At 48.0% G+C, this 25,934-nt stretch overlaps 1 protein-coding gene across 1 annotated transcript in view; it reads right to left on the bottom strand.

The window, feature by feature from the left end:
- Pappa (pappalysin 1) overlaps positions 1-25,934 on the bottom strand; it is a 226,936-nt gene that overhangs the window by 15,452 nt on the left and 185,550 nt on the right. Inside the window, exons 16-20 of the mRNA XM_027949427.3 lie at positions 23,913-24,123; positions 23,128-23,299; positions 15,718-15,865; positions 10,662-10,771; positions 1,849-1,920 (exon numbers count right to left, since the gene is read on the bottom strand). Coding sequence (XP_027805228.2) covers positions 1,849-1,920; positions 10,662-10,771; positions 15,718-15,865; positions 23,128-23,299; positions 23,913-24,123 — 713 coding nt within the window. The remainder of the gene's footprint in view (positions 1-1,848; positions 1,921-10,661; positions 10,772-15,717; positions 15,866-23,127; positions 23,300-23,912; positions 24,124-25,934) is intronic.

Genomic DNA, 25,934 nt, shown 5'->3' with positions numbered 1-25,934 from the left:
GACAGGAAAATATCACAGGTGAGTGATAGTTACTTTTTCATTCGAATAAAACCATTGTTTTATTCTTAGACTAGTGACTAGCATATAATAGGCACTCAGTGAAACTTTGATGGACAAGCAAGGGATCAACTTTGAACACAACCAGGAGCAGAGGAGAAGGGGCTAAGCGCCACCCAAACGCTTTCTCTATCTTGGCTATCTCAAGAGACACTCAAAGCTTGATGATTCCTCCCTGCTCTCAGGATTTATTCCTCTTCTAAGCATACTTTCAGCCTTTAATAAGATACAAACTATTAACTCTTAGCCAAGGGAAAAGAGAAGATCAGGGGCACCTGCAAGGGCGAAAGTGATAAGCATCACTGTCAGGGCTCGGAGCCTGACAGGTAAGGGTCTCTGGGGCCTCACTGCTGAGTCAAAGGAGAGATCGAATTCTGCTGTCACACTGGTTGCTCAGACTGCCGACTCAGCAGAAGGGGTGCCCAGGTAACTGAAGCTGCCTTTTCCAAAAATGCTGGACTGATCCAGAGAGATGGAGCAACAGCCGCAAGGTTTTGGTTTTGCCATTTCCTGGCTGAAGCTTGAAAGAGTGGGAGTTCTTCAATACTGCAATGTCAAGTGCCCTGAGAAGCTGCCACACCTCACAGAAAGAAGTGTGTAGCCCAGACTGTCTTGTGACACTTACAGATCGGGAATGGCTCATGGCAGGGGGTAGCCTCGTGGAAGAGAAAAGCAGCAGCCCAGAAGTCAGAGACCTAGGCTCTTGCTTTGGCTCTGTAGCTCTCATGCTGTTCAAACACAGACCAGTCCCTTCCCTCTCTGGCCTTCATATCCTAGTCTATACAAAAAGCAAGTAGAGCCAGATCACACTAAGATCCTTTCCAGTGTGGGGATCCATCAAATTCTGGACCTGGCTTCTGCTTAGGCCACCATTTCCCCATCTTTAAAATCAAATTTTAGGTTTACACAATCTAGAAGAGCCTTTCTCATCCTGCCGTTTAAGAGTTCCATCAAGTGCATATTTTTCCATAGCACAATTTAGTCCCTTTCACCTGCATTTTCCTTGGTGAGCTCTAGGGAGACTCACAGAGATTGGACATCCTTCTGGAGGAGATTTTGAGCCTCCGTTCTACTTTCATTTGAGAGGAACCAAATGGGGGAAGAGTGACACATAGAAAGGTCTTTGGGTTTCATTAGCCCTCTCTGGAGGACACATCTGTATCCCAAGAACCTGCCACCTTCAAGCTTGTGACCGGCACATAGGTCCTGGTCTCCATAAGGCCAAGACTTAGGGAATGGCTCAACTATGCATTCAAGGGTCTGAAAGGTTCTTCCATTTCAGCTCAATGGTTGGATCTAAGACATCCACATTACCTCCATGGTTGAAGAATAAGTGAATACTAAGATGTAGGGCACAAGGAACTCATCTGCAAATAAAGGTCATGAATAAAACGAAAATGAGAAAAAACTGCCTCTGTAGCTCTGTAAAGGCTAAATGTGGTAATGATGATAAATTTCCTGGCACATTAGAGATGCTTAATCAATACTGCCTCCCTCTTTTCTTTTCTTACAGAACCAATATTATGCAGGCCATAGGCATTGGCGACAGAAAAGCCTGCCTTGGATTGCTAGCTTTGCTATCTATAACCTGTAAGCTTGAATATGTTTCTTCATGTCTCTGTGCCTCAACTGCAGCATCTGTAAAATGGGATTGCTAATCCCTGTAAGAAGTCTCCCCAATGGATACTCATGACCCTTTTTTTGGCAAGGTAAATGGTAGCCATCATAAGCACAGCATAACAACATTAGAATTATTTCTAGGTAGCTGAGGAGTATTTCCTTGTGACTCACCTCACAGCCTTTGACACAGTGAATCAGAGCAGGATGAGGATACCACTTGAGACCAGCAGTGCAGACAACTCTCTGCAGAGAGATGGAGACAGAGGTCAGATGGGTTTGGGATTGGAGGCAGCCCCCTCTTTGTTGGCACCATATTCAACCACTCCACCACTCAGGCTTTCCAAGTCCTGACCTCACCCTATATTTACATGGAGAACTTGCCCAGGTACTTGTAATAACAGGAGCCATAAGATTAAAACAATATTTGTGTTCACCGTATGTGTCATGACTCTGTATTTCCCTGGCAGGAGCAATGGTTGTGGAGAAGCGGAATTGGGAGATGGAAACATGAAGAGAAAGGCCCTTCAGAAAATTCTTGACTGATCTTGGACCTATTGGTGTAGTTGGGGATAAGGTGGGAGAAGCAGAGTTTGGTGTTTGTGAGTGTGTGCATATATGTACGTGTATGTGCATGTGTGTATGTGGCCACAGCAGGGAGATGAGAGCAAGGCGTGGAGCAGTCTCTCCAAGCAGGACCTGCAGACTGTTGTCATCAGAATTAAAAAGGCAAATTCCTGGAGTCTGTTACGTATCTAATGAATCTGAATCTCAGGGCCTAGACTCTTCATTTTCAAATCTAGCCTCTTCAATGATTCTGATGTCCACTGTGGTTTGAGAGCACGTACTCTGGAGGATGAGCAAGCCAAACTCTGCTTGGAAACCCAGCAAAGCAGGGATCCTTCCTGTTGTCCTCATCACATGGATACAATTGGCTGAGGCTGCCTGGGCTTTTGTAACAGAATATTGTTCTTGCAGTTCCTCTTCATTAAAATACCCTTCCCCATCTGGGCACTTTAAGAATCTTTGGTATCTTTTAAATATTTCCCAAGACTTACTTCCTCTGTGGTGCATTTCCCAACCTGCTTAGGCAGCGCTTGTAGATATGCATATATGTACTTATTTATAGCCTCCCTTAATAATAATGATGATGATGGTGATGATGATAATGACAACTAAAATATACTGAGTATATTTGTGGTGCTAATTACTTTATGCATTATCTTATTTATTTCTTGCCACCCTGCTGTGAAGTGGGCATTAATCTTGTGTCACAGGAGAATAAATTCCCCAAGCTCCATAGTAGAGAAACCAAGGTTTGAAACAGGCAATTGTTCCAGAAGTGATTTAAAACGGCTTATAGCATAAAATCCAACATGATGATATATTTTTAAAGTAAGTGAAAGAAGAATGATAAACAAAACTAGTAAGAGAAAATACTGTACAGAAAGGAACTATCAGAATAATCTTAAAAGCTCCTTTTCTACTCCCTACAGATGCCCTGATTGCTAGATTATAATTATTTTCTTAAAAAATAAAATTGTGCAGGGCTGGGGTTGTGGCTCAGAGGTAGTGCACTCGCCTAGCATGTGTGAGGCACTGGGTTTGATCCTTAGCACATAAAAATAAAGATATCATGTCCACCTATAACTAAAAAAATAAATATTAAAAAAATTGTACAATGAGAGGTAGTTGTGTCAGGGACCAGCAACTGAGGTCTATGTGATCAGGGATAACTCTCCTGGCTGAATGCCAGTTGATTAATTTTAATTAAGAAATGAACAGTCATACGGGCCAGAATGTGGGGAATCCATGTGACCAGCCCATTCTCTCCCTGAAGGCAGACGCATATAGAAGCCAAAGTGTAATTAGGTTTCTTGGCAAGCTTGTGACAAAAGGAATCACATGACTCCAAGCTAGGAATGGGTTGGTGCCTTTCTGTTCTGCTCCACGACATCACTGGCTCATGTGTGAGATCTCATGTGCCTGGGAAAAGGGCCTGGCACACAGAGGAACCCCAGTAAATACTTAGGTTATGAAGGAATAGATCCATCTCAAAGTCGAAGCCATTTTACCAATGAAAAATAACTTCCCCATTTGTTCTCTTCTCTTACAGAGTCTCAGTGCCAGGCTAAGTGGTAATTTAGGGGGCTAACTTTGTGTAGACTGAATTAAATTAGAGATCTTGAACAAGGAGCTTCACATGATGATGTGCCAATCTGTTTCTCGATGTGACATCTTCTATCTGGCTCCCTATTGACACCATCTACCATTTCCCAATACACACATAAGGTAGTTTATGAGAAGACCAAAAGATCTTGAGTAGGGCAGGTGTAGTGGCAACTATAACTTGATATTCCTTTGTAAATTTCCAATAGGAGTCTTGGTTCTTCCATGTGTGAATGGGTACTGGAAATGTCAGAGGCTTATCATGATGATGCACTGAGACAAATGGTTAGAGAAATGGTTTCTCAGATCAACTCCTGAAATTCCATAAGAGTAGGTTGAAGGCTTCAAACACTTCTTGACTCCCTCCAGGATCAGGCCTGGAGCACAGCAAGCAAATACATATTTGAGAATTGTGAATGGACTTCATATTCCTTCCTCCCTCTGCTTCCCAGCCATGGTACCAGAGTGGACAAGATCACTTGCTTTCCTCCTCTGTGAAACTTTAGTGAAATTTTTTCCTGATTCTGAATCTGCCCCCAACCAAAATCCAGAGATGTTGGAAGGTGATTGTAAAGATTCAGAGGTAGAAAACAGCAAGATGGGGACCCACCAGTTACTGGATCCCCATCCTTCCCCCTGTTTACCCAATAGCTAATTTAATCCATCTGTAGGAATGTCACGATGTGGTTGTACAAGTTTCTGTCAATTGAGGTTTACCTGACGTGAGTTCAGAAAAAGGACTTTTATACTATCTGCATGAGCCTATTTATCTTTCCAAGGCTTCTGGATTTTCCACTATTACTCAGGGCTGCTCGCCCCACCTTTCTGACTACAGGGCCCCTCTGTGTGCTGGGGGAACTGGGAAAGGGGACAGGCACTGGAAGCTGAAGGAAAGGCTAAGCTGTTTATGCCACAGATTGAGAGATCCCAGAAGGGGCCCCTCAAATGTCAGCCTTGTTTCTCCAAATGCCAGTGAAGACATTTAGGCCAGGCAGAGACTTTTCAGACCAGATTTGGTAAGAAGGCTCCATTTCCTGCCTTGGTGGATAGGGAGAATAGACTTGTCTCTTATTCTTGGCTTCAATTAACATCATCATACCAGCACCAGCACCACTGCCATCATCACCACCAGCATCATCTGTAACACCACCAGTAGTATCCTTGTCACCATCAGCACCACCACTATCATCAACACCATCATCACCATCATCCTCATTAGCCCAAAAGTAAAGGAATCACATGACTGGGTACTGGAAATGTCAGAGGCTTTTCATGATGATGCACTGAGATAAACGGTTAGAGAAATGGTTTCTCAGATCAATTCCTGAAATTTCGTAAGGGTAGGTGGAAGGCTTCAAACACCTCTTGTCTCCCTCCAGGATCAGGCCATTTATAAAATAAATGAATATTATATTCTCAGCGTCATGCTTGGAGGTTTCACCTCATAGGTATTATTTTTTACTCTGGTTTCCATAAGAGGAAACCAAGGCACCAAGAAGTTAGACAACCTGCCCCAAATCACACACACACACACACACACACACATACACATACACAGTGACAGCAATTAAATCTAAATCTGTCTGACTTCAAGGTCTACACTTTGAATACCATACGGTACTTCAAAGTTTCAGAGATTGTCATTATAAAAAATGGTCACTGAAGTTGTCATTATAAAAAATGGTCACTCAGGCAAACAATGGGAAGATCAAGGTTCAGAAAGGTGGAGAGACTCTAAGATCAGTGTAGGAGAAGCAGAGTATCTAAAAAAATGAAGGCCAGTGAAGACAGGTCCCAACCAGAGTCCAAGACATGGGGGAGAGTCTTCAGAGGGCCTCCTTGTGCTAAGGCCCAGATCTGATCCCCTCTTAGATGTCTACTCAGATAAGTTCTCCTTCTCCCTTGACTTACAGGTCCTGCTCCTAGTGAATCCTATCAAATAGTGTTATCAGCCTTTTGTTATCTGTCACGGAGCTTCTGGTTTCTTCCATGTGCTATCATGGAAGCCCCTAGTGTTTAAAGCACACCTGCCATTGGGAAGTACAAGATCAATGTTTATGCATGAAGGAACAAACAAACAAATGAGCAAAGGAGTGAATGAATGAGTGGGTCCATAAGTGAATGAGAAATTACTCAATATACTCTGGCTGCATCTCTTCACTGTAAGCTTCCCCTCTGGGGAAACTGGTATCTTCATCTACACGGAAGATGGACTGGACTTACTAGTCACAACCATTCTACCTATGACCTTCAGACTCTTGGGATGGCGGTCCATCATGTCATCTTCTTTTCAGGGAAGCAGTTCTGCATCCTCTGTCTGCATGTACCGCATGTGTGTTTTTTCAAAATGTGGAGGGTGGTTGACTTAAAGGATGTAATGAAGCAGAATTAGCTAATTCAACTACACTGGTTATGTAAACCAGGCAGCTGTCACCTCTCTGAGCCTCATCTTCAACTGTAAAGTGAGGTGCAGTTCTCATTGGATGTGACAGAGACACAGTAAGGTGACATCTATGGCCTCTTCCCTCCTCATTCCCTATTTCACTCCATTCCTCTCTTTCCTCCTCCCATTCTTTTTATAGAAACCATTGTTAAAGCCAAAGGCTCTCCTACCAGAAGGAATCCTAAGGACACATTTTATGTAAATCTCCCAGCATCCCTCAGCAAAGAGCATTGCAGGGGCAGATTGGCCAGGCTTCTTAGGAGCTGATAGGAAAAGCTTCCATCCCCAGAATTCAGATATCAAGGCTAGAAGAGTCTATCTCATCCTAAACTTTCAATCTTGCACCTTCTAGGCTACATAACCTGCAGAAATGTTTGCTACGGCACTCCAGTGACTAAGACGGTCAGAATTAGTTATCAATACTAAAAGAAAAGGAAAAGAGATTTCAGATTTTAAAAAGAGATTTCAAATTCATTGTACTGAAGAAAAAACAAAATATGTGACCGCACAAGGCCCACATTTCCTCATTGCTGCCTTTGACTAGACCCACCTCCCACCGGAAGTGGCTACAAAAATGATGTGCTTTTTTTTTTTTTTTTTTTTTTTAATAGTTCACCACATTCCCCGCCCTTCTTTGCTTTCTCTCCAGCATCAAGACAGAGGGCATTTCTGACTATTGTTGAGTTTGCATCATATCATTCATTCAGTTCGAGGAAGAAGTCTCCATACTGCTTTCTCTTACAAAACGGCATGTGGGGGAAGTAAAGTTGAGAAGGGGATGACTTAGGGGGGAAAAAGGGGAAATAATGTTTTTCTTTGTAGAAATTAAAATGTGGCTATGAAAGAGGCATATGAGACATATACTGTGTGATTCTAGTTATAAGTCTAAAAATCAACAAAACCAACTGCAGAGGTGGAGACTCAAAACAGCCATCCCACTGATTAGTAGGCAAGGTCCACATCCTGATTTCAGGGGTACACAGGGCATAGGAATTGATCAATCTCAAGCCTTGTGCTTCCCATTTGTGTAAGTTACATCTTAAGAAAGGGAAAATGAAAACTTCTCAAGTTTTTTTTTTTTTTTTTTAAGTTAGGTACTATGCACAGGGGGGTTTGTTGTATTTTTTTTGTCAGTCTCTCTGTCTTTATGTAGTATTCATAGTAAACACCGGGATCACTAATGTTGATAACATGCCTAGGTGTTTAATATATAGGATATGCCAGCCTGTTTCCCCTACTTATCCTACCTGCCAGGTTCTGCAGGTGTTTGACGGTAGGACACCGAATCTAGGCCTAGCTTTCATTTCACAAATGAGGAAACCGTGACCTAGAGAAATGATAGAATTCTCCCCAAGACCTAGAGCATGAAGGTGCCAGGACTCGGACTACAGCCTCGGTCACCTGACTCAGCAACCCTATATATTTACTGAGCATCTACTGTGCACTAGGAACTGAGGGAAGTGCTACGGTAAATAAGATGACCACAATCCTGCCTGCACAAGCTCATTGTTCTCGTGTTGTAATCTTGACGCATGATCTCAGGGCTGATATTCTGCTCGTCTACATAGTCATCAGACGTGTCAGTGCGTGCAGAGACTGTTGTGGGTAAGTGTCAGTGGTGGGCCGCAGCTTAAAGAGGGCCAAAAGTCTCTGTGTCTTCCCAACTTTGTTTTCAGCGATGGATATTTACAGACCTTGACACCTGCTCTGGTGGAAGTATTTACACCACAGAAATCGGCAGACGCTATAAACATCCTCTTTTTATTTTTTTTCTTTTTCTTTTTGTCTGCCCATTCCTGGTAAGCAATCAGTAAGCGTGCCTTGCCTTTGTTATTATTATTTTACATTCCCCAGGGACTGCTGGAGTTTCTGAATCAAATGGCAGCATTGGGCTGCTCTGGGTCAGGTCCCTCTCTAACTTCTCTTAGGCAAGAGGCGCCATCTCTGAGATTCCATTTCCTCTACTGATAACACCCACCTATTATGCAGGGGTGTGTGTGCGGGTGGGGAGTGCCTGGCCCAATGTCTGGTTGCAGAAGGCATCTTTTGATGGCAGTCGTGACCCCTCTCACTGTTACTCTGGGGCAGAAGCAGGAGGTGCTGGAGCAGAACCTCACTCTAACCGTCTTCCTCGCAGTACTGCACAGAGGCCAACCCTCAGGAAGCAGAGGAGCTATCCAGGGCCTCCCTGGGCCTGGAAATCCTGCACCGGCAGCTTTACTTGTGCAGCTCTCAGCGCATGAAGGGCAAGGGTGCAGCAGGGGCCAGCTTTTCTGCCTTATTCCTGGAAGTCATCAATCTATGCCCTTCGCCCTCCTCCCTTTTTCTACATTTTTTTCCTCCTGGATAATGAGGCCTCCAGAGACCGGTGGAGGTCTGAACCTCGTTATGGCTCTCTCGGTAGGCCGGCATCAATAAAGGCAGGCAGACTGGGGAACTGGGTGGGGGCTGGAGCGGGCAGGCAGCGGGTGGGCGACTAGGGGGGTGGGCGGCTTGCAGGCTTTCAAATCCCTGGATTTATTTCACAGTGAATTACAACTGAACTCTTTAGTGCCCCCGGCTCACAGAGGGAAGGGTGGGAATTCACTCAAGGGATGGAAAAGACCTCAAATGAGAGCCTCACCAGGCCAGGAAGACTCTTGATACTGGGGTGACAGGGAGGTCTCTTGTGTCAGCTCTGTGGGTGAGTAACGCTCAGCTGCTTTGGGGTTTGGAGGAGCTGCCAATCACAAGTCCTGGCTGGGGGTCTAGCTGTACTGCCCATGTGATCCCGACCATCCCTCCCTCTGCAATCCTCAGCTGCTCTGAACAACCAGGGGCTTAGATTTGGGAATCTCCAGATGCCTTGAGAATGTGACTCAGGTGCTCAGCACATCCACGTACACCAAGGCACTCTGGGAGAATCTGCGTGGGGATTCAAGCATAGGAATCGGGAAGGGCACCTGGAGGAGGAAGAGACTGATCAAGGAGCCTGAGGTGAAGGGACTCAGGATTTCCTGTGAATGTACAGAGAAAAAGAGAGAGGATGGCGATGGGCAGGGGACGAGTGGTCAGAAAGAGACAGACCAGTGTGAATGAGATAGGAGGAGAGAGAGAAGGAGAGCAGGAAAGTAGGGGTGGGGTAAAAGGAAATGAAATTGGAGAAACAAGGATGAAACAGAAAAGAGTGGAGTAGGAGGAGAGACAGTGGAAGGGAGGTGGAGGGGAGACGCAGACCAGGGTGCACAGGGAAGCCGAGGGTTCTGGCCAAGTCCACTTGCCCAGAGCGCTGAGTAAGCCCTGGAAACCGTGCCCTCAGCTCATTTGAGAAACAGTACACCCCGTATCAGGTTCTGGCCAGCTATCCAGGGCTCAATCTGCAGCAGGCGGGCAGGCGGCAGTTCCTGACACCCCAGGCAGAAAGGCTGGTGGAGGGATATAGAGCTGGCTGAACCTCACCTGCCCCCACCTCCTTCTCTCACTTCTCCAAGGTAAGGAGCCAATGTCCAGACCAATCCATGAGGCCTGGGAACCATGCTGCCCTGGAGGACAAGAATGGGTTCCACCTCAGCTTGGGGTCCCTAGCTGATCAGGTGACATCAGGGAAAGTGAGAGCCACCAACCTCAGAGGCAAACTGACACTGTTACAGGTGGGGGCCTCCACAGTCATCTGGCCAGGAGAATGGGAGCTTTGTGCTGTGGGAAGTGCATGGTGTTGGGACTTGGGTTTGGGTTCAAGCCCTTGCTTTGGGTTCTTCAAAACACTCTGAGGTCTCAGTGTCCAGGAGTGCAAACAACCACACCCCCTCCTTCCTCCTACCATCAGTAGTGGGTTTAAATGTTATCTTGTGTGCAAAGCCCCAGGCACATGAACAAGGTAAGTGCTCCATAAACAAGAGGTGTGACTATTCCCTGTGGTTAGTGCACATAGTAATTGCTTCCCACCAAACTGGTAAAGCATGAAGAAAGAGTCCCCCAATCCAAGGCTACATAAAGTGCTCAGCTACAAGGAGGGTGTTAGAGAAGCCAAACAGCGCCACTTTACATCCCACCGACATTAGACTGAGACGTGGCTCTGTACCCCCTACCTATGTGTTCTTGGTGCCTCAGTTTCCTCACCTGTACACTAGGTACATTAGGACTCTTATTCCTACTCTTTTATCAGAACTCAGAGGGACAATAAATAAAAGTCCCTCAGCACAGAGCCTGATGGGAAGTATTAAATAATTATGGTCTGGAGAAGGATTGTGAGCTAGCCCCCCACTCTAAAGGGAGGTATGATGATTAAATGTGACAGTAGTGGCAAAGGAATGAATTTTAGGCTGGGACATGGTAAGGGCTCTACAATGGCACCTCCCTCCTCATCAGCTGTAGCTGGATGGCCCTGGTCACTCACCTCCACTCGTGTGGGGTTCAGCCAGTGGGGGATGTCACGCACGGTCACATTCGTGGGCAGGATGATGGACTCGCTGTTGTGGTCCAGGCACGAGGTGGCACACTCTGACCCTGAAGGGAAACACAGCACAAGGTGGCATCTTAGCCCGTTTCCCAGTGGCCACCAGCTGCCTTCTCATAGAGTGGGCATGGCCGCTCCCTGGTCCCCAGTGGACATGGCTGTCCCAACCTCAGGGCAGTGGAAAGGAGTGAATTCTCTTGGCAGGGCCACCTCTGGTCTCTCTGACTCCAACCACTTGTCTCCAGTCCAGCTGGCAGCTACCATTTCCTTGGCCCTGAGCCTAGTTGGGTCATGATCCTCTTCTGCTCGGAAACCTTTCCTGTGTTGCCCACATCCAGGACAAAGTCCAGTCCACTCTGCTTCCCCTTCAGTGCCTCTCATGATCTGGTCAGTTTTCTCTCTACCTTCTTGACTCAGTTCGTCCAGTGGCACTGAACTCTATACACTTGGGCTTCCATCTGAGCCCCAAACTTTTCTACCTCTGCTTCTGTTCCTATTCACCCCATCTGTTCATATATCCCCCAAGACTACCTTCCCATAACCAAACCTTATCAGTTCTTTAAGACCTTTTCAACCACCCCAAGATGTCTACGCTGATTTCTGCATCTTCTCAATGACTACTGCATTTGATCACTCTTTCGGATGGGCACTGATGAGTTTCTCTTTCCCCCTTCTGCCCCAGCTCCACAGTCAGATTGTTGCCTAGGAGGGTAGGCAACACCCTGGGCATCTACCAAGTGAGAGATGAGGACATAAATGCAACTCAGCCCCTTAGTCCCCATGTTCCCCTTCTACTGAGCTCTGGTCCCTACCTCTCCTGGGCCTTCTGGACCCTTCCCATTCCTCTTCAACTTCCACATTACTAATGACCCTCCTCCAGACTTCAGCACAAGTACCACTTGCCCAGAGAGGACCCATGGCTTCATGCCAGGTCAATCCTTACAAGCACCCATCATCCATTTGTCACATTGCCATTTCTCATTTGTTCAACGAGTGTTATATCAATAGTTTTCTTTCCTGATTGACTGTAACTCCATGGGGTCAGCACCATCCATGTTCCCCATTCTATGCTCAGAGCCTGAAATGAGTGACAGTCTGAATGAGTGAGTGAGTGCATCAGTGGACAAGGAAATGCGTGCATGAATGGATGGAGGAGTGAGGGATAAGTGTCTAGGTATCTTATGAAGGAGGAAGTGAGTGCATACCTGCATGTGTGAGTGGGTAAATGACGGATTAAACGGATAAAGGAATAGAAAATGAATCAGGTGATGAGTCAATGGCAGGAAGGATGATTAACAGGGACAGGTTTAGTACACAGAAGTGCCTCGTCCAGGGATTTCAGGGTGAAGACGGTTGACCTTCAGGCTGTGGGTTGGCAGGTTGACTATGACTTGGCTCATTCTTTTTCCAGTAGGACCTCACAGGCTCTGTGGTCTCCTGAAAATAAAGCTTATTATCCCATTGGATGTTCCCAGGACTCCAAAAGGGTCCTTATCCATGTGGGCAAGAACCGCCCTGTCAGAATCTGACCAGACACTGAGGAGGTCACCTCTCTGTCCTGGTGCCCAAACAACCCTCTGAACACTAAACGGTCGCTGAAAGTGAGCCAAGTCTTTCTCTCAATATTCTATTTAATTAGCCTTTCTAAACCCCTCCTCCCACATGTAGATAATGTGTGTGTGTGAGCACGTACATACATATGTAACGCACACACATGCTTACACGCATATATGTACATAATCTCTCCACGACCCTTTCCTTTCACCATCTTACCATGATCTTCAGCCTGAGAAGCTCACAAGGGCCAAAGACAAAGTTGGGGTTGGTGTCAAGTCCAGAACAATGTTTAAAACCCATCCATTTAAATATGGGGACACCCCCAGCCATCAGGTGGTTTTCCTAAGTCACTTCAGTCCCTAGCAGCTCCAGCCCTGGGTCACATGTGTCCTTACACCCCTTTGGTAGGTTACAAAGCCACAGGCCCTGCAAAGGACAAGGTGTGGCCACATAGAGAAGAGCGAGGGAGACAGTAGAAGAGCACAGAGATGGTGAAGGGCAGAGGAGAGGAAAGAAACGGGGTGGGGGACATAAGAAGATGAAAGGGGGCGAGAGTCAGATACTTAGGGAGAATCAGGGGTGTATGTTTTGTCATGAGACCAGTCTGAAAGGAGCTTTAGGGAGCAAAGATGAGACAAGACTGTGATGATAAAATTCTTGTGGAAAATGCTTCCTCTGAGATGCATCACTCAACAGACAAAGGCTGTCTAAGCTCTGGGAAGAGGAGGAAATGGGGTCCACACGGGGGGGGGGGGGGCCCTGGCTGTCCTCTGCGGCAGTCCTGCCTTCCTGCCCTCCTTTCTCTCTGCTCCCCTCCCCCAAGCCTGGCTCCTGGGCTTCAGGACCAGGCTGTGTGTTGTGATCTATGAGCCATAATTGGTATCATTACAGAGTGGTGATCTCACTGAGCCCCGCCTCCCCTTCCCGGGAGGCGCAGGAGGTGGCAGGCCAGTGGCAGCAGCAGCCGTCTACAGGCTCATATCTGCCACAGGAGCCTCCCCAGGCTGCTTGGGAGGGCCAGGCTGGGCTGGGTGACTCCAGACTGTGCCTTCCAGCCCCCACCCGCTGCACACAGGCTTATAAGGTCTCTGATCAAAACCCTGTTCCTGGGCAGGTGGGCTCTCCCCAGGCAGTGCTCAGCCTGGGGGCTGGACAAGGGGCTTTGTGGGAGCCCAGAAAAAGGGAAGGGAGCATCTTTCCTCCCTTCTCATTGTCTTCCTCAGTCTCCCTGAGTTCCACGTGGGTCCCTGTGTACTGTCACCCTCCTGGATATTGTGTTCATAGGATGGGCATCTAGGGTCCCATGGGTTCTGGGACCCGTTTGTTTTCCAATGTCATACAGATTTCTTTCTCTTTCTGCTTTGACCTTGAAAAAGCTCAGTGGTAAAGGAATCCTGCCCCGACACACACCCCTTCCTCTCTCTCTAGACAGTTCTGAGGAGAGTGGAGAGCCAGGCATTGCAGTTCATTTGCATGTGGTTGTAACACGTGAACACAGTATGCACACAATGTGGCCGTGTCATCTACTCGTGTAAATGTGTGCGTGAGCTCTGTGCAGCTTTGTGCGTTGGATATATTTGGGGGCCTACAATGTGTTGATGGCCCTGAAAGATGTGTACTTGTGTACTGCGTGAGTGTTTGCTATGTGTAGGTTATGTGCTTTGTGTGTGTGTGTGTGTGTGTGTTTGTGTGGAGCCTTAAAATCTTAACGATATTATATCAATTAAATAGAACAACTTGATTATTAACTTCTAAAAGTCGTAATTCTGACACAATTGTGTGATATTTGGATGATCTGCAGGTGTGGGGCCTGAACTTACTGTACGGTGTGGGGGTGTGTGTGACGCTGCATTTGGTTACAAAGCACTTATGCATGTGGTGTGTGTTTATAGGTGTGTGAATGTATTTGAATGTGTCCAAGTATAGACACACAGTAAATCTACTTCTCTAGTTTTTTTTTTTTTTTTAAGAAATGTTATTAATCAGAACTTTACCCACAGGGATTCTTAATGTCAGTCACAAGCATGATCATTCACAGGTCTATTCTGATTGCATTGGGGACAGGGACCCCATCGTAGCCATGCGTGTCCAGTGTCATGCATGCCCATCTGGATGCAGCAGAAAGTGTTGCTCACCAGGGAGGCAACCGTTGCACAGACAAGAATGTCAATCTTGGCTGGCCCCACAAGATCCCATCTCTCTACAACCCTCTTGGTCACGGTCATTTGGATTAATGGGCTCTGTAAGATCTTAAAGTTCCTTCTGAACCATCAGAGAGAGAGCATATCCATGTGCTTTGGTGTTTTCTGATGCTTGCAGAACAACTACCCTAGGCAAACACAGAAATGCTGATTCCTATCCCACATTTAGATGAAGAACTTCTGTCCTCTGAGGAGGTGGACAGTGCCCCAAGGGTCTCCACTCTCCAACCACAGGCCTTGATTCCTGAAATGCCGTGTCGACTCCCAGCATGCCAGTTAAAGATGTTGCCTCTGTGGATATTCAGATAACCTCTGCCCAAGAGAACTCTGGCAACTTCCCCATAAATCACACTGGCCATGAGAAAAGACATTCGATTCCCTGGGCTTTTCATCATGGTCAATTAGGGAATCAGATCAAGAGGTCAGCATCACTGCCCTGGAATGAGGTCAGGCTCCATGGGCTCCGAGTTCTCGGCAAAGTCATGCAGCTGGTGATGGATGCCTCTGTCCAGAACCCTGGTTTCAACCAGAGAATCCCTGGCATCGGGTCCCAGGTTGAATCCTTCACTGTGCATTTCTCAAAGTGGCCTATCACTGCACAAACAGTAACTTGAAAATGCTGATTATCTTCCCTGGGAGGCATCCCAGATGTCATGGAAAGGAGCCAGGCTCTGAGGAGGCCAGGTCTCAGGACTTGGGGGCACATTTCATGGCCTCTCCAGGTTCAGTTGTCTCATCTGTTAACGTTATTGAGAGGAAAGGAAATGATGCCCTTTAAGTCCTTGACCCAGGGCCTGACCCCATGGCAGGTGCTCATTGACATTTAGTGTGGTACAAATTTTAAGAGTTACAATGAAAGCAGGTACACAGGCTTCCTATAATTTCCCTAGACATGATTCCTACTCTCATATCTCCTGCCCCTTGGTCCCATGGTTTCCGGATGCCCTTTCTTAACTGGCAGGCTCTTTCGAATCTCTGGGTAAGCATCCCTTCCTTCAGAAGCCCCTACTTGGCCATGCAGCAGGTTTCTCTGCTGTTGACTCTGCCCATCCATCTGCCATGACTTCACCAATGCCCCGTCTCTGACTCCCTTTCTCGAGGTCAGGGTCTAGTCTCATTTGCTGTTTCCCTGATGCCCATGCAGGATCTCACATGGAGAGCTGCTCGGTGACCCACCCAGGCACCCAGTTCCTGGGAGGACCCAGCCTCCCACTGCTCCCCTTGTCGGCCCATCATACCTATGGCGTAGCCGTCGGGGCACTGCAGTTTGAGGTTGCTGTTGAGCTGGGTCGGGGCTGAGCACTGGCCTTGCATCTCCTGGCAGACATGGAAGGAACCACTCCAGGTGCCATCTTTCCGGCAGTGGATGATGTTACTCCCGCGTCCCTGAACAGCACAGGTACAGAGTCAGGGACCCCAACTATCCATAGGACAAACCTCTCAGAGTACAAAGAAACCAAAGTCTCATTTCCCACAGGGCTGAAAGTGTTCCAAAAAGATTTCTTAACAGGGGCTGGCCCTCAGTCATCCTGAAAGAGAGGGACGGTTAATATCTCCATTTTAAAGATGGAGAAACTGAGAACTCTAAACAGGAAGGAACTTGCTCCAAGCTTTCTAGACAATGGAACTCCAGGTTTCCTAAGATCTGAGCACAGTGATCTTTCAGAAATTTCAATCTAAGCCATTGTGCTTGGATTTGTGCTATTGATTTTGTTGTCTTTTTTATAAAATCGAGATGGTGGGAGTCCACTAGCTCCCCTACTTTTTGAGCCAGTGAGAGAGAGTGTCTTGGCAGATTTACCAAAGCTTGGTTTCTCTTGGCCTGTGAGAAAGCATCCTACGTCAGGGTTCTGCCTGGCATTCGCTGGGTCACCCCAGCCCAGCTGAGAGGCTTTGCCATCCGTGGCCTCCCTCCCTCCCTCCCTTTTCCTTCTCTTCCTTCTCTCCCTGTCTCTCCTTTCCCCTGTCCTTCTCTTCCAGCAGTAATAGCACCAAAAGAAGGGTGTGGGGCTACTTCTAGTTGTCACCTGCCCACACCTTTTTTAAATAGGCAACGTATTGTCCCTCAATCTACAAAATATTAGGCAAATGCAGCAGACAGGCCCTTCTTCAAGCCCCTTCCAACCTCCAGGATTCCAGTGGGTGGTTCTTCCTTTGTAGGTATTTGAGAACTGCCACCAAATTCAAGGAATAGTCCTACTCTCTGCCCAGCTCTGTAGGGTAAAAACATAGGGGACCACTATCTGCCCAGGGAGCTGGTGGGAAAGGTGGGCATGGGAACAGCTGGCCATGTCCCTGTAACTGTGCTCAGTGACACAGAGGGCCCCTGGAGCTGTGAGTACTTGGGGAAAGGCAACTGGTGGTGAGTGTACAACCAGGGAAGGCCTCTTAGAGGAGGTGGTACACGGAAAAGAGAGTGCAAGGATGGGAAGAATTCAGGAATCAAAGAACATGCTGGAAGATGGGCATGTGGAAATGCCAGGTAAGGTGGGCACAGCAGAGCCTGGTGGTGTTGGGGGTCTGTGATTCCGGGAAGGAAGAAAAGCAGATGAGGTGTGGGCTCTGGAACCAACTTAAGGAATTCTGACTCTCCCCAAGGAAATGGAGGGGTCAGGATGGTTTCTTCACATGGGGTCTTTCTTGCAAAAGATTTCAGAACAAGCTGTACATGCTCTCCCTCTCCTATAATAAAATGAGAGACTCAACATGGTAACCTTGAGCATTCGTTCAGATTCCTTCTCTGCCCTCCAGGGCCCTCCCAGCTCACTTCTTCCTGGTGCTCCCCCTCAAGGTCCTCTTTAGCACCCTGAAGGCCAGTTTCAACTACCTGCAGTCCAGAAGGCCCACGTATTGTGCTTTCTATTATTTGTGTGTGTGTGTGTGTGTGTGTGTGTGTGCGCGCGCGCGCACGCGTGCTTTTTGATCCTCTATGCCCCTATCTCCCTGTCCACCTGGCAAACACCTTATCTACGGGGACCCTGTCTGCCCTAATTCTACCCCAATTCTGCACAGTGCACTACTTCAGTATCTCTGACACAGTGTCATCTCCTGGTTTAGTCTGGTTCCCCCACTAGCTAACGAGCTCCTCAAGGCCAAAGATGGTACCCTACTTGGCCCTGTGTCCTCGGGGCTTCTACAATGTCCGGCCCTTCAGTCCACTCACATATCACTCAACAGATATTTTGTTCATCTGGAACTGGATTTTTAACCAAAGATGGGGCGAATAAGTGGAGAGTGATGAAATGAAATATTTTTCTAATAAACAGGAAAATACATGAATGCATAATCGAGGGAATAAATGCATAAGTGAGTAAACAGAGAAGTGTGGGAATAAATGCAGAAAAAGTGAGTGCAGAGAGACATGAATAAACTCTTTGAAAGGGCTGATGTGGACGGAAGCTTCCCTGTCTGAGAAAACAGCTGCAAGGAGACAGGATTCAGAACAGAAAGGGGGCCTCCTCTCTGGGTCTCGCCTGGGGCCAGCAGGAGAGGGTGCAGTTGTAGTAGAAGCCCCTCTGGCCATGGGAGAAGTTGGCCTCTCCCAAGCTGCGGGGCAACTGGCAGAGTCCCTCTCAGTGCTTCTGTGTGAGCTTATGGCAGATTTATGCAGCTTCATGTGGCTTTAGAGAACCTAGACTCTCCCTTTTGGAGCCCCAGGCTCTAGGCCCCATGATTCTGCTGGGCCCTCGAGGGAGTAGGAAGTTGACCCCAATTTCCTGGAGCCTTGGCCTGGGCCTATGATGCACTTGGCCTCTAGCCCCTGTAGGGCTGCAGACCTCAGCACTACACGGGCCAGAGCTGGCTGGAGAGCAGGATTTGCAGCAAAGAATATATTAGAACTAGCTGGAATCTGCTCAGGGAGATGCAAACAGGGGAGGTCTCGCCATAGAAGGTGCAAGCAGAAAGCACTGGTCTTGCTGCCTCCAGTCTGTCTGTCTTTCTCTCTCTTGCTTGCTCGCTTACTCTGTGTGTATGTCTGGTTCATCTGGCACTTTCTGCTGTTACATTTGCCTTAAAAATCACAGCAGCCCTCTGCTAGGCTATCTTAGCCTTCAGAATAAGACAGTCTTGTGGGCCAGCATTCAGGGCTTCCACAATGGAACCCAGAGGACACTTCCAGCCGTGCTTCCTGCTAAGCACACATCCTCCCTTCCGGAAAAGTTAACCCTGCACACCTCTCTTGCTCCCCTGCATCTTTGCATGTGCTGTGCCCTACACAGCAGACACCTTGGGGTCTCTAGGTGTTGAGATCCTTCCATGGAACTACATCTCAGTGTGCTCAGCATTTGCCCACCACCTGCTACACAGCAGATTCTTGCTGATCACTGAGTTGAATTTGACTACAGGGGATTTGATGAGGATCCAATCTGGGAAGACCAGAGACCACTACTGTGGATGCTGTCAGAGAACTGAACCAATGGCTTGGGTTTGGCTCCAAACACACAATTCTGCCTGCTAAGGTAGAATCTCACAAGAGCACTGAGCATTCTTCACCAAAACAGTTCACCTCTCTGTGCCCATGCACCTATCTGTAAAAACCATGTGGTATGCTCTTGGTACCTCTATATCTTTAACCACTCAGATCCACAGAGAGCAAAAGGCACTTTAATAATTCTATTTTTGAATATCTATTACATGCCAAATGCTCTCAAAATCATTTCAACAATTCAGTAGAACAGAAATCATTTCCTTTCTACAGATTTGAAAACTGAGGCTCAGAAACAAAGTGTAAAAGCTGAGAGCTTTTGCCCCACGCCAGTGGAATGGTTAAGAACATGGACTGGGCTGGGGTTGTGGCTCAGTGGTAGAGCACTCACCTAGCACGTGCGAGGCCCTGGGTTTGATCCTCAGCACCACATAAAAATAAATAAACAAAATAAAGGTATTGTGTACAATTAAAAAATAAAAAAAAGAACATGGACTTACACTGCCCAGGTTCAGAAGCCAGTTCTGCAACTTCCCAGCTGTGTGAACTTTGGCAAGCTCCTTAACTGCCTGTCCCTCAATTTCCTGGACTGTTCAATGGACATGAAGTCCCCTACCCAGGAGTCACCATGAGTACTGAGGAGTCAGTTTGGGTAATATGTTTAAAGTCTAAGGCACACCCTGGGGTGACCATCAGTTGATGCTCAGGACCACTTTACTGCTTTGTCTTGAAGGGAACTCCAGAATCAAGCTAGCAACAACGTGGTTTAGAAACCGCAGGAGCCAGAAAGAGGAGGCAATTGGGTCTAAGGGTAGCCAATGCACGGCACTGGCCTCTGGGTGCCTCTACTACCATGGAGGGTGAAGGAGAGCAGAAGGAGAATGAGGCTGCTTCCGCTGGATTAAATAAAAATCAACAAAATAATAATGGCAGAGGGAAACGTGGTGACATTGGAGCCCGATAGCAACAGACAGCGTGGATGCCTCGTGTGGCTGAGGTGCTTACTGAAGCCATCACTGTGAAGCAACTTGGCTCAGCAACTCGCACAGAGTGAGTGTTCACCAAGTGCCAGCTGCTGCTGGTCATTTTCCTCTACTTCCTGTCAAGTCCAGGGGTGACAGGTAGCCCCAGGAATGAAGATGGGCAGAAACGGTGTCTTGTGCCATGTTGTGGTACAGAGATTTAGCTTGAGGCCTGACTCTTCCAATAACTTGTGCAACTCAGGGTAAGTCTCTTCTTACCCTGTTTAGAAACAAAGGGACAAGCAGGACCGTGGAGTGGAATACCCCTTATTATCTCAGAGCTGCGGAAAAGAACTGAGCCTCCTCATCTACAAAATGGGAATGCCGTTTCTTTTTTTTGAAATTTATCATGCGTTATCAAAATAAGAATCTTCAACAGTGGCTTGGCACTCATAGAACACTAAAAGAAATAGTTGTTTTAAAGTTCTCTGTCTTGATTTAGAGGGACCAGAACATACAAATGCTAGAGCTGAACAGTGCAATACCCTAAGTATAACTGTAGCTGTTTACATTTAAATTTGAATTGATTAAAATGAAATGGAACTTAACATTGAGTTGCTCGGTCATGGTAAGCATGTGTCCGCTGCTCGGAAGCCACATGGGGGCAAGTGATGTGCTACAGATTGACCACAGTAGAAAGTTCTACTGGGCAGGGCTGGTCTAGCGGGACTAGTGGACCATTTTATTCTGCAGATTTATTTGGGCAAGAGGCCAGGTTTCACCAGGGCTCACACAGGTCTCCCCACACCACATCTGGCCTGTCTCTGACTTTCTGAGTCCGCCAGCAGGGGGCTACGTTTCAGTCTTGCCTTTGTTTCTCACATCAGGGATTATCTGCTCCAGAATGACCTCAAAGGCAGGTGAGTTCATTTTTTGTCTTCCCAGGGGCAAACAGAGGGTGCTGCGGGTTGGACAGAGCAGAACTCCAAGGGTACCCCTAGCCACACCCTACTTTCACTGCCTGCTCAGTCCTCCCAAGTACACTATGAAGTAGGTAGTAACCTGCACGCGGAAACCAAGGAAACCAAAGCTCAAGAGGTAAGTAACTGGTCCTCCAGCTGCTAGTGGTGAAGCCAGGATCCTAACTCAGGTTCCAGATCCACCATCTTTCTGGCTCCCATGGAATAAATGGAGGTTTTATTTATCAATTTGCTTTTAGTGGCAGTGGGAGGGAGTGTGTGAGTCTTTCCCTAGAGTAGCCCCCGGCCTTTCCTGCCAGGATCTGGAAGTTGTTTGGAAAGCTCGGAATTTCTGCACTTTACAAGCTGTTCCATTAGAGATGCTCTGGGCCATACGTTTCTTCTGTTTACAGGCAGGGAGAGGGGATCTGAGGTGAATCCCAGTCTTGGCTCTCAGGCCTCTGGTCTGAGGGAAGAGGAAATCCATTTGCAGTACAAACTAGACACGTCAATTGTATTAGGAGCCCATTTGGCATGGACGCCCTCACCCTTCAAGCCTACAAGCAATACTCTGCTCGGCCGTCTAGCCTCTCCACCCTCGGCCAAACAGAACCGCTCGAGTCGCCTGATAACTTTACACTTTCCTCTCCTTTAAATACAAACTGGCCATGAAAGTTACTTGGCAGGACCCAGGCCGACTGAGTTTCGTTTGATAACACGACCACGGCCAGAATATCATTGACTCAGCAGTTTGGGTAACGGTTAGCAACAGGTTTATGTAAGGGAGCGCGAGAGAAGCTGATTGGCCTGCGAGAGGCCCTAGTAGCCTCTGGCCTCTACTGGTTCCAGCACTGGTTCCTGCTGCCCTGGCAGGCAAGGGTGGGAGGGCTCCCCTGAGTGTGTACAGCTTGCACAAGTGTGCACCAAAGCCGAGGAGTGTGTGCTGCCAAGGCTCGTCAGGTGCTGCCTGCTGGACCCAGGCTAGCTGAGGGCAACTGGGCTCTGCCTCAACTGATAGCAGCTGTGCTACCTTGGGTGTTGAGTCAACCTCTCTGAGTTCTGACTTACTCAAATATGAGAGGATATGGCTTCCACGTTTATTTCATCCTTTTCTCCTGACCTTAATTCAGCTGTCATTTCCTGGGTACCTACTAGGTGCCTGGTGCTGTCCTAAGTGCTGAAGGTGCTGCAAAGTTAAAGGAGCAGGGGGGGATTTCACAGTCTGGTGTGGGAAAGAGAAATGAAAGCAGATGATGATAATGTCCTGTGGCCAGTGCTGTGAAGGGGGAACCCTGAGAGGAGCACTGAGCCCCCAAACAGAAGAGAAGGGGCTGTGGGAGGAACAGTGCCTGGGTTGGGGCGTGGAGCGTGGTGAGGAGGACAACAGTTGGAAGGGGCGAGAGATCTGGTTAAGGCAGAGAACTCAGAGGAGGGAGGGGAGATCTGTCCTACTGGAGATGGGGAGGGTCTGCAGCCCTGCCCAAGGAGCTGGGATCTTACCCCCAAGGACAGAGGGTTCTGGCTCCTGAAGGGCTATAAGCAGAGTGATGTCATCATCAGAAGGGGAATGAACAAGAGGCTCAAGGTGGCCCGGGAAAGAGGTGATGGTGGCCCAGGTTAAGGGGGTGTCGTTGGGAACAGACGAGAAGAGCTTTGAAAGATGTTCTGGATGGACAATGGGCAGGGCTTGGGAATGGCCTGGATGAGGGAGAAGGAGAAAGAGGAGTCAAAGGTACTGCTCAGGCAGCACCTGGAGAGTGGAGGCTCAGACTAGCAAAGACCAAGAGAGACCAGAGAAGTCTGGTGAGGACGAACTGCACTGTGTCCCCTTCTTCCCCAGGATTCACAAACAGCACTGCAGGCCCCGCTTTGGTCCCTTTCTCTCTGTGCCTCAGGAGACAACAGACGTCTACAGACAGTGATGCTCTAGTGACCGTAAACACACCAGGCACCGATGTAGGAGGCCATGGTAGGACAACGGCCCTGGTCCCTCCTATCAGAAAAACTTCACTCCTCAGTTTCTTACTCCGGGATTCCACATGAGACTTCCTCTAGTGCTAAAAAAAAAATTAAGCTAAGAATCTTTGGACAAATAAAACAGCGTTGTAAGATGAGAAATGATGCTGAGAGAGATTACCAGGGGAGACAGTTGGTCACTCCCACGGTGGTGATGCTGGCGTTCTACACGCCAGGCCTGGGCAGACAGGGTGCCGGAGAAGGCGGCGTTGAGGGTCAGGTGGATCTTTGGTCAGCAGAGAGGAGACGGTTGCGGGATGGATCTCAGTTTTCCACGAGGCTTACCTGGGAGGCGTCACTGTCTTCACACTTGATCCTACACTCGCTGTTGAACTGGAAGCCATTGGTGCACTGGTAAAGCCCATGGAATTTGGGTGGAGGCGGGTCACAGGTCACAGGAACACAAGCGCTCTCCTGCCAGCTGCCATCCTGGGTACACTGAGTCTTGAAGGCCCGTCTTTAAGAAAGAGATGACAGAAGAGACATCGCAAGGACCAGGTGGCTAGCTCCATGCCCTCCCCAACACCAGGGGGTGGCCTCACATCTCTCTCCCTAATCTTGATTCCCTGCCTGTCCCGTTGGGTGGTGAAGCATGTACAAAGATAAAGGAAACCCCCATTCACAGAAGCCTTTCACCAGAGGCAGGCAGGACCGTCAGGTTGAGATAAAACTCAAGCTCCACGTGCCCCTTTCTCTCCCTTTCTCCCCAAGTGTTTTGATGGGTGCTGGCACAACGATGACACCCACACCCACTATTTATTGAACAACTGCTATGTGAAAAGCACTTGGCAAGCACTTGGCACACAGCCTCCTTGACTCCTCACACCCACCTTACGGGGTGACTGGTACCTCCATCCTTATCTTGCCACTGAAAAATGGAGGCTGGAGAAGGGAAGGCACTTGCCTGAGACCACCTAACCACTCTGTAGCCCGGCTGGAATAACCCAGTGGCCATGACTCGGGGGTAGGTACTGGCTCCTGCAGAGCAATGAGCGGGTCCTTCCCATTGGGCAGCCGGTCTGCCTCTGTTCCTCCCCTGATCCCTTGGGGATTTTCCTGGGTACACTTACTTCTTTGACTTCCGAGAGGAGCCGGGCACGTGGTATCCTGGTTTACACTTGTACTTGCAGAAGGAGCCCACTTTGTGCTTGTTCTCTCGGCATCGGGCCGTCTGGAGGTCTGCGTTGGGCACCGGGGGTGGAGCCAGGCACATGAGCTCACACAGGGCCTCTGGGAAGGACCACAGCCCATCCTCCATACAGGTCAGGAAGCTGTTGTTGCCTGGAGCACACAGAGAGGCAGAGGTAGCCGAGAGGAATCCCTGAGAGTTGAGCTAATGCTCTGGCTACCTGGATTTTAGCCAGCTTGATGGCCCAGAGGATCCCTGATATGGAATTCCAGTTCCTTCCACCTATAACTGAGGACCCAAGGGAGCTCAAGAGAGCTGCCGTGAAGGAGAGGAGGCTCCAACTGGGGGAAATGATCACCCTGTACCTGCAGTGAGTTAAACTCCAAGGCTTCCGAAGCTGACTCTCAACCTCTGACGCTGCACCAGAAAGAGGCTTTTGCAATCCCTCCTCTCTCTCCCTTTCCTGGGCATCCTTCCCCAGAGGTGAAGGACTTGCTTTCTAACAGTTGACAGCATGCACTCCTCTCAGAACTTACTCCAAGATCTGCTATCAGTGTGCTGTGTACCACTCCCCTGAGGCCTGGGCCCCAGAATCTGTTCTGGCCCACTGGTGCCTGGAAGTGACAGCATCGTGTTATCAGGAGGTTTGACTTTCTGTCAGGCCCCGGCGCTCAGTGAAGCTCTGCCAAGGCAGCTGAGAACAGCACTTCCTCTCTTCCGTGCCAGCGCGGACAGAGTGCTGATCGCCACCGGGATGCTGGCCTCATGGGGAACTTTGCAAAGAGAAGTAATACTCAGCAGTGAGGCTCCTCACTGCCAGCTCATGTATTATCAAAGCTCAGCCTGCCCGAGACTCCCTAGGACAATTACAGGAGGACCTGAAACGTATTTCTCCATGGAACGCCCCCCTTCCTGGCTATTAGTGAATGGTGTTGACAACCAGGGCTGGAAGCCTGGGATTTGAAGGCTGGAGGGGTGGAGTGACAGGGAGGAAACTGACATTTACTGAGCAGTTACTATGTACTGAATGATTCTTCTATGCATTATTTTTTGTTCTCATAAATCAACAGTGGGTTTTAGTGTGACCATTTTCACGTGGAAATGGAAACTCGGAGAACAAGGTGACTGGACTTCTTAGCTTGTGTTACAACCTCTATAGGAAAAGACAAAACTCGGGTTCCACATTAATTTTGTCTAATCAAAGGGATGGTTGTTTTTAATGGGAAGTTGGCTATATATGCTCAGCAGAGCCCTTATTTTCCATTCTGGGAAAGCCCACTTCAACTTTCCTAACCGTGGAAAGTAAACAGTTGCTTTCTGATGCTGAAAAGATCAAATGCACTGACAGTCATGAAAAGTGCTGTTGATGTCCTTCTTGCTTCACTTCCTCTCTCCTTCCCACCTCCTTATGCTTTCACCTTCCCTAGCAGGTTTGAAAGGAGCATGTGAGCTGCACAGAATCCTTAGTTCATTCAACAGGCATCTGTTCAGTGTTGGCTATGTGCCAGATGCTTTTATAAATTGGGGGCAAAGCAGTGACCAAAACAAAATAAAACAAACAGAAAAAAATAACCCTGCCCTTTTGGAGCTTATAATCTAAGGAGACAGGAAGAGATGCAATAAATCATACGAAAAAAGTAGATGACTTATTGTGTTAGAGGGTGGTGAGGACTATGGAAAAAAATAAAGTAGAAAAGGGAGAGAGTGATTTGCAATGAGAAGTCGGCCCCTCTGCTTTTCCTAGCAACATTCATTTCCTTCTATTTCCTCCCTTGTAAATATAATTCCTCTCATAAGAACAAGACAACTCAAGGTCTGTAAAACCCACAAAAAGCACTACATTGATAACCTGTGGTCCTGCCCATTACAGATACCTTCCCATCATGTAAGAAGAGTAAAGGAGCCAGGCACAGAGGTGCACGCCTGTAATCCCAGGGGTTCTGTAGGCTGAGATAGGAGGCTT

Source organism: Marmota flaviventris, chromosome 13, assembly GCF_047511675.1.
Source record: "Marmota flaviventris isolate mMarFla1 chromosome 13, mMarFla1.hap1, whole genome shotgun sequence".
In the NCBI taxonomy this organism is placed as follows: Eukaryota; Metazoa; Chordata; class Mammalia; order Rodentia; family Sciuridae; genus Marmota; species Marmota flaviventris.
This window is presented reverse-complemented; position numbering and strand designations above follow the sequence as displayed.